This window comes from Otolemur garnettii, unplaced genomic scaffold, assembly GCF_000181295.1.
Source record: "Otolemur garnettii isolate 467f Iridium unplaced genomic scaffold, OtoGar3 scaffold00028, whole genome shotgun sequence".
Classification (NCBI taxonomy): Eukaryota; Metazoa; Chordata; class Mammalia; order Primates; family Galagidae; genus Otolemur; species Otolemur garnettii.
The window spans coordinates 9,278,392-9,286,963 of record NW_003852423.1 but is presented as its reverse complement, the minus strand read 5'-3'; the positions used below and the strand labels follow the sequence as shown (position 1 = coordinate 9,286,963).

The window sequence follows — 8,572 nt, the reverse complement described above, 5'->3', positions numbered from 1 at the left end:
CAGCTATCTGGAAGGCACCCGTCTCAGGCAAGAGAGAGCAGCCCAGGACAGGCTTTTCACGTGATATCTGGGGACAGCCAGGCCTGGAACGGCGGCGGTAAAGGCAATTCAGGATTTCTGGATCCAGTGAGATAACTATTGCCGATTCTGGAGCAACTGTGGGTTGCAGCCCTCAGAGAAGTCCCAAGAAAGGCAGTAAACAGGGAGCACCCCAGGACAGTGCTGACTGTCCAGGCCCCAGAAACCAAGCTCATCAATTTTAACCCCCTGTCCTTGGGCCCCTCTGTGTTGTCCTCTGTACCATAGCTTGGCCAGGAGCCCTGCATCTTATGCACCTCTGGAATAAGAGCATAAATATTCCACAACTGGATTTTAATCTGTATCAGCTCTGAGCAGTTCAGGCAGCAAATGGAGAGTCCTGAGCCTGAGTGCCGGAGTACTGGGCAAGGGGAGCAGGTCCCAAAGCTGGCTTCAGAGCCCAGTCTCACAGATGTTCCTCTGTCCATTCTTTTTCCTTGAAACTAGTGGTTTCTGTCCTCTCCGTCTCTGGGCTCAAGGGTGAGATAAGGGTGCCCAACCGGAGAGGATGCTTTGAGGCAGGACATTCAGAGGCCATTGCAGAGGTACCCTGGGACTCAAAATAAAACGGGTATGTGGGAGATGGGTACTGGAGGCTATGAGCCTACATTTGGCTGAGTCCTGGTGAACTCCAGGCGAACATTTGGCTCTTGACTGCAAGGCCCAGGCCCCTGGTGAAAGTGAGGAAGGAGAGAAGAAGGGGGGGGGTCCACCAATTCCTAAGGTGCAGGATTAAGGGCAATGCGTGAAGCCTTGATTTCTTGGGGACCCTTCTTCAGCTCAGAAATACGCACCCAAGAGTAGGGGAGTGCAAGGGGAAAGGCAACTCGGCCATGCAAGGAAGGCGGGTCAGTAGGGAGTAAAGCCACCCTTGTCACTTTTCCTCCTGGATGGGACCGTCAGGTTTCCTGTTTGAAGGGAGGAAACAGCAAAATCCAACAAAGCATAAAGGGAAGGAGGAAAAAGAGGGTCTGGAGGGGCCTTGGTGGAGGCCGGGGCACTAGTGCCCCTACCCGGCTTGATCTGCACGCCCCTTCAGTGACCATGCCCGCCGCTGGCGTTCGGGAGGAGAGCCGGGCCGGCTGGCTGTGTGCGCCCATTAATCTGCCGGGCGGGCGGCGGGCGGGCGGGCTGGGGGCTGTTTGTAACTTTGCTGCCTCGGTCGCCGCGGTCCCCGGGGAGCGGGCTCCGGCGCTCGCTCCCATTGGCCGCCGCCGCGTCAGCTGGTGCGATTTGCTGCTGTCGCTTTTGGCGTTCGGCCATCCAGAAACAAACCAGTTCGATGACTACTAATAGTTATAGCCAGATGTACTAATACACAACAAATCACAGTCCTGCAGAGGGGCGAGCAAATGAGTTCCTATTTTGTGAATCCCACTTTCCCCGGGAGCCTGCCCAGCGGCCAAGACTCCTTCTTGGGCCAGCTGCCCCTCTACCAGGCCGGCTATGACGCGCTGAGGCCCTTCCCGGCCTCCTACGGGGCGTCGAGCCTCCCGGACAAGACGTACACCTCACCTTGTTTCTACCAACAGTCCAACTCGGTCCTGGCCTGCAACCGGGCGTCCTACGAGTACGGGGCCTCGTGTTTCTATTCTGATAAAGACCTCAGTGGCGCCTCGCCCTCGGGCAGTGGCAAGCAGAGGGGCCCCGGGGACTACCTGCACTTTTCTCCCGAGCAGCAGTACAAACCCGACAGCAGCAGCGTGCAGGGCAAAGCCCTCCATGACGAAGGCGCCGACCGGAAGTACACAAGCCCCGTTTATCCTTGGATGCAGCGGATGAACTCCTGCACGGGTAAGGCATTTCCCTGCACACCTCCCCCCACCAAGACAGTGGAGGGGGAGGAAAAGAAGGAAGGAAGGAGGAAGCAGAAAAGTAAGAAAGTTGAAAAAGGAATAGAGAAAGAGGAAAGAATGAGCAAAGTTTCTTTGGATTTTCAAAAGATTTTTTTTTTAAAGAAAAAATCCATTCACAATGTGGCATTCAGGCCATGGCAGAGGAAGGGCAAGGCACTAATGCCTGTGTAAGGTGACACCTTAGGGGAGGGTGGTGGAATCACTGCCACCAGACGGAGACCCATGACAGAGGCACCCTGAAGATAGAGGGAGGCGGTTTGGGAGGGAAAGCCTGCCCACGCTGCACCCTGGTAACACCCTGCTCAGGTTCCAAAGCCAGAGGGCCTCTGCACACATCATAGATAACTCCCCTTCACCTCCCAGCCTCCTCTCATTTCTGCCCTTCAGAAACTCATACAGGGAGAGGTCCCCATTTGGCCTCTTCCAGTGTCTCCCCAAAGCCTTGGGGGGCCACATTCCCAGCCTCAGGATTTTTTCTCCTTCCTCCTTTCCCTCCTCCCAGTTCCCCTGAACAGCTCACTCCTTGCCAACTTCTGCCTTCTTCTGAGCCCCTGCCTGAGCCTCACACACCTGTCTTGGGCGGTACTATCCCTGGGCCCCTTTGGGACCAGATGGGACAGCCCAACACAGTCCTACATTTCCAGGAACCCCAGACTGTCCTTAGCTCCATCTCTTTGCCCCTGGTTTCCAAAGACTCCATAGGGAATCTCCCTTTTTCCTTGGAGCAGGACAGATCCTAATGTGGATTTTAAATCAGATAATGTTTTGCATTGTGTGTGTGTGTGTGAGAGAGAGAGAGAGAGAGAGAGAGGAGCGCTGCATTTCTCAGAGGGTCACATAATTTGGGGGATTATCTATTTGAGAGGGCTGACCATTTTTAATTTTCAAAAAAGTATCTTGAGTTCTGACATGGCTGGCCACAGAGGCATCCTCTCAGAGATCAGTGTATGAATTCAGAGTGTGTATATGACTCACAGGGCTCCACAGCACCCACCCTCAGTCACCATACACCACACTCCCATAAAACAGGAGTTTGATGTCCCAAATTAAGAATGCCCTTTCTATTATTTCCCTCATAATAGTTTTCCTAAGAGGCAGATTTTTCAAAAACAATAATTCCCCACCCCAAGTTGTTCTAGATGGAAAACAGCTCTCTTAGTATGAAATAATCTTCTCCCCTGGAGTCTCCCCTTTTAGCCCCAGATGTAGTGTGAGAGGCTGAAATAGGCCCCTGGTGGGAGGCATGGGGCTGAGTCGGCTGTCCAGATCCTGGTTTATGGGTGCTCGGCCATTTCTGCCTGCAGGTGCTGTGTACGGGAGCCATGGGCGCCGAGGCCGCCAGACCTACACACGCTACCAGACGCTGGAGCTGGAGAAGGAGTTCCACTTCAACCGGTACCTGACGCGGCGCCGCCGCATCGAGATCGCCAACGCGCTCTGCCTCACCGAACGCCAGATCAAGATCTGGTTCCAGAACCGCCGCATGAAGTGGAAAAAGGAAAATAAACTCATCAATTCCACGCAGCCCGGCGGGGAGGACTCTGAGGCAAAGGCGGGCGAGTAGACCCCAGGCAGGGACCAGGCCAGCGGAGCAACCTTTCTCGGCTTTGCCACTCGCGCTCGCCTGCTCCCCAACTTCCCCCCACCCCCAGCCTGCTCCCATCGGGGGCTTCCGCAGCTTCAGAAGAGCCTGGAACGCCTGATTATTTATTTCTTACAAACAAAACAAAACAAAACAAAAACCCCTGCACACAGCAAATACCAACAGCGAAACGGGGCGCACTGTACACACACAGTCCCGCTTCACAACTGCCCAAACAGGCCCCGGGGTTCCTGGATGCGCCCCGAATTCCCCCAGGCTCCTCTGCTAGTGTCTCAGCGATCCCAGAGCGGGGAACGCGGGGTAGCTAGGGAATGCGGGATTGCTGGGCCAAGCCCCATTTCCTGCCTGGGCGTCTACGCCTCAGTCCCTGCCAGTGAGTCCCGAAGGGCATCACCAAATCATCTCTGGCCACTGGAAAGAGGAGTCCTAAGGGCTGAGGCCCCAGCTTTGTCACGGCCTCCAGGCCGCCCCCAAACACGAAGAAACTTGTGGAACAAAGGGGGCCCCAACAGGGACAACTCTCTCACCCCGCGCACAACCGTCAGTGGAATAGAAGCAGCCTCAGCAGAGTCCAGCTAACCTGGGCGCGGGTGGAACATAATAGTCAGTGGAGCGACTGGGCTCTTTCAGGCTCTGGGCTCGGGATCCGGGCTCCCTGCCTCTGACAGCGCCCCGCATCACCACCACAGACACTTCCAGGACCCAACGAAGGGGCCCAGGGCCATGGGAGAGGATAGAATCCAGGCTTCCACACGTGCCAGGAGTGCCTGCGAGGATGGGCCTCCAGCCAGGAGACTCCTCCTGTCTCTCAGATATTCTTGTGATTTACTTTCGTCTTTCGGAGCCCAGGAAAACAACTACAGAGATACTGGGCACTGCCACGAAATGCTTCCATTAGCTCCCTCATTTTACTCCTGGAGGTCTATGCAAGCCCCCAATAACTTGGGCCATGAATCCCCAGGCCCCAAGCAGCCTTTGGGGCTGTGCGGGGAGCCCGGGCCCACTCGCTGGGTTCACCGGGAACCCTCCGACTTGGAGCCTGGCTGGCTGGAGGAAAGAGACCCTGTGGTGAAGATTCTACAGGCTGGATATGTAAGCAAATCAAATAGCAAACTAATGACACGAAAACCATATTTACACGAAAGAAAAATCGGCTACCGCTATGAAAGTGTATGGAATTTGACCTCGCCTCGAAGGAACACTACACAAAAGCTGTCTTTAATAGACGCCTGTCATTTAAGAGCGGCAGGGACACTGTCCCCTCATACGCTTGCAAAAACAGAGCCGTAATTGTAGCTGCTGCTGCGGGCAGAATTTATTTCTCCAATTGGTTAAATGCCTTCCCCCTCCCGTTTCCGAAGGTGAGATCTGTATTTTCAAAATTCAGAGCTGCCGGCAGAACAGGCAGAACCGACCCCAACCTCGACACAAAAATAAGATGGGCTGCAAAGCAGGGGAGAAGGGGGAATAAAGTTGTAAATAAAATGCAAGTCACCTCCTCCCCCCAATCCTTTGCATCCTCGCCGGGCGCGCGATCGGCAGCTGACGGCCTAACAATTGGTACATCCTAATGGAACTGCGAGGGAAATGCAATAATTTTGCCATAATGGGCTGTAACCTCAATTCGACCCCGGCCCTTGCAGCCCTGGGTCGGAAGCGGGGCGATGAGTCATGCTTCCAGCGGGTGGCGCTCGAGTCCGACTGAACAGCTGCGACGGGCGGCGGGCACGCGCCCAGGGTGCGCGCGCCACCCTACTCGCCTCCACCCAACTCCCCCATTAGTGCACGAGTTTACCTCTAGAGGTCATCAGGCAGGATTTACGACTGGACAACAAAAGCACGTGATTCGAAGTCGTACCCCATATTTGGGTGCCTACGTAGGAGGGAACCAAGTACATGTCCCAGTCATTTCCATAATTCATCATAAATTGTGCAAGGGTGCTATAGACGCACAAACGACCGCGAGCCACAAATCAAGCACACATATCAAAAAACAAATGAGCTCTTATTTTGTAAACTCATTTTGCGGTCGCTATCCAAATGGCCCGGACTACCAGTTGCATAATTATGGAGATCATAGTTCCGTGAGCGAGCAATTCAGGGACTCGGCGAGCATGCATTCCGGCAGGTACGGCTACGGCTACAATGGCATGGATCTCAGCGTCGGCCGCTCGGGCTCCGGCCACTTTGGCTCCGGAGAGCGCGCCCGCAGCTACGCGGCTGGCGCCAGCACGGCGCCCGCCGAGCCCAGGTACAGCCAGCCGGCCACATCCACGCACTCGCCTCCGCCTGACCCTCTGCCCTGCTCCGCCGTGGCCCCTTCGCCCGGCAGCGACAGCCACCACGGCGGGAAAAACTCCCTTGGCAACTCCAGCGGCACCTCCGCCAACGCGGGCAGCACCCACATCAGCAGCAGAGATGGGGTTGGCACGGCGTCCGGAGCCGAGGAGGATGCCCCTGCCAGCAGCGAGCAGGCGAGTGCGCAAAGCGAGCCGAGCCCGGCGCCGCCCGCCCAACCCCAGATCTACCCCTGGATGCGCAAGCTGCACATAAGTCATGGTAAAGCCAACCTTTTTCTAAATCCACGCGGCCGCGGAAACGCAGCTCTCGGTTCCCTCTCTCCCCTCTCCCTCGCCGCCCTCTCTCCCTGTCTTTCTCCTGGTCTCGCTTTTCTTAGCCCTGCGGAGCCTGTCCCTGTTGTTCTCCTTCCCCTGCCTTCCTCCTTCCTCCTCCTCTTCTTTGCAGCACCCTGCACCACAAATAGTGGGAGAAATGGTCCCTGGTTGGGCAAGTTAAGAGGTCGAAAGGGGGAGGAAGGGAGAAAACCTATCTGGAACCCCAGCGCCTTGGAATTGCGTTCCCGGGTCAGGCCATCCGAGCAGGGCTCAGAGAGGTAGAGGATGGCAGTAGGAGCCGTGAATCGGGCTTGTCAGGGTGGATAATTTATGAGGAGGGCTACGCTGGGGAAACAGCGTTACTAATTAGAGCCCCCGAAAAGAGGCTTATGGGGGAATAATCCAGGCGAGAGCCGGCGGGATTCTGAAGTTTGGGAGCAGGAGGGAGAGAGAAGGAAAAGGAAGAAAAAGAAAGCAAGCGTCCCAGGCATGCAGACTGGAATAGGAGGCGGCTCGCGGAGCTGGAACTTTAGGGAAAGGTGACCTGGAGGCCACTGGGACGCTCAGAAAAGGGCCGTGCTTCACTGGGCTTCTGAGCTGTGGGCAGTCTGAGAGGGCTGTGTCCCCGGCTCGGGAAGCCCAGGACAGGGCCAAAGGGCAGGAGAAGGGCCAGAGAAAGCCGGGCGGTCCTCCGGGACGTGGCTTCAGCCTCAGATGGGCCGATAGTTCCCAGAGTCCAAATCGGATTGTTTTCTTTCTAGAAAGGAAGAGGGAAGGAAATTGGGGAGGGGTGGGTAGGCAGGGAAGGAGGACTTGTTGAGCCTTTCGCCCTGTTCCCTCCTCAGGACCCTGGCTTGCCCAGCTGGCGGACTTTGGAAGCCAGGGGCTGAGGAGTTGGTGGCTAAATGGCTGACTTTTCTGTTGCAGACAATATAGGCGGCCCGGAAGGCAAAAGGGCCCGGACGGCCTACACACGCTACCAGACCCTGGAGCTGGAGAAGGAGTTCCACTTCAACCGCTACCTGACCCGCCGAAGAAGGATTGAAATAGCACATGCTCTTTGCCTCTCGGAGAGACAAATTAAAATCTGGTTCCAAAACCGGAGAATGAAGTGGAAAAAAGATAATAAGCTGAAAAGCATGAGCATGGCTGCGGCGGGAGGGGCCTTCCGCCCCTGAGTGTTTGAGCATATAAAGTACTGAGCAGTATTAGCGGATCCCGCATAGTGTCAGTACTAAGGTGACTTTCTGAAACTCCCCTGTGTTCCTTCTGTGAAGAAGCTCTGTTCTCGTTGCCCTAATTCATCTTTTAATCATGAGCCTGTTTATTGCCATTATAGCGTCTGTATAAGTAGATCTGCTTTCTGTTCATCTCTTTGTCCTGAATGGCTTTGTCTTGAAAAAAAATAGATGTTTTAACTTATTTATATGAAGCAAGCTGTGTTACTTGAAGTAACTATAACAAATAAGAGAAAAAAACACACAAAAAGCCCCCCCTTCAATCTCGTTTAGTGCCAATGTTGTGTGTTGCACTCGAGTTGTTTAACTGTGCATGTGCGTGGAAGTGTTCCTGTCTCAATAGCTCCAAGCTGTTAAAAATATTTTTATTCAAACTACCTATATTCCTTGTGTAATTAATGCTGTTGTAGAGGTGACTTGATGAGACACAACTTAACTTGTTCGACGTGTAGTGACTAGTGACTCTGTGACGAAAACTGTGACTCCAAGCGGTGTGTCCCTGCGTGCCTTTGTAGGACCCTTTGCACGAACTCTGGAAGTGGCTCTTATAAGCGCAGCTTCAGTGATGTATGTTTTTGTGAACAAAGTTACAAATATTGTCCAAGTCTGGCTGTTTAAGCAAACTGTGATCAGCTCTTTTTTTTTTTTTTTTTTTTTGGTATTTGTTTTTAAGGAAAAAATACTGACTGGAAACAAAAAATAAACTTTCTATCGTAAGTTTCTCTTGGTCTGGTTTGTGCCAAATAGCTAGCGGCTCTGTCTGCCTTTCTGTCTGTCTGTCCAGTCCTGGAAGCCAGTGAGTCTGAGATTACCTGAACAGAAGGCCTGTGCAGGGAGACCTCAGGCCAATACCCTGACCCATCGCCTCCCTAAACTCTGAGTCATCACAAAGTTCAGGGCCAAAAGTTATAGGTGGTTCCAAAGTTTGAGTCCACTCTGCCCATCTCTGAGGAAACCAGGTTAATTCACTGGGCACAAAAAAGTGTGAGGAAGAGAGAGAAAGACGGAAAAAGGCCCAGGGCTTTGTTACCACCCTCAGGGCCACACAGATCCTGCCTCTTTCCTGAGGCTGTCCTAGGCCTCCACTGGTTGAAGAGGTTGTTATGCCAGGCTGTAGACCCCCAAATCCCCTGCCCCTAACCCAGGCCAGCATCCCTTCCCCAATCATCGCCCTGAACCCAG

At 54.2% G+C, this 8,572-nt stretch overlaps 2 protein-coding genes across 2 annotated transcripts; both read left to right on the top strand.

Moving 5' to 3' along the window:
• Positions 1-1,411: 1,411 nt before the first annotated feature.
• HOXA6 (homeobox A6) lies at positions 1,412-3,571 on the top strand. The gene is made up of 2 exons (XM_003788525.1): positions 1,412-1,872; positions 3,239-3,571. Exons 1-2 carry the CDS (start codon positions 1,431-1,433, stop codon positions 3,496-3,498), a joined length of 702 nt encoding a protein of 233 aa, XP_003788573.1. The 5' UTR covers positions 1,412-1,430; the 3' UTR covers positions 3,499-3,571.
• Positions 3,572-5,479: 1,908 nt separating this feature from the next.
• On the top strand, positions 5,480-7,617 carry HOXA5 (homeobox A5). The gene is made up of 2 exons (XM_003788526.2): positions 5,480-6,096; positions 7,080-7,617. The coding sequence occupies exons 1-2, from the start codon at positions 5,535-5,537 to the stop codon at positions 7,328-7,330; spliced, it is 813 nt and encodes a 270-aa protein (XP_003788574.1). The 5' UTR covers positions 5,480-5,534; the 3' UTR covers positions 7,331-7,617.
• The last annotated feature ends 955 nt before the right edge of the window (positions 7,618-8,572 follow it).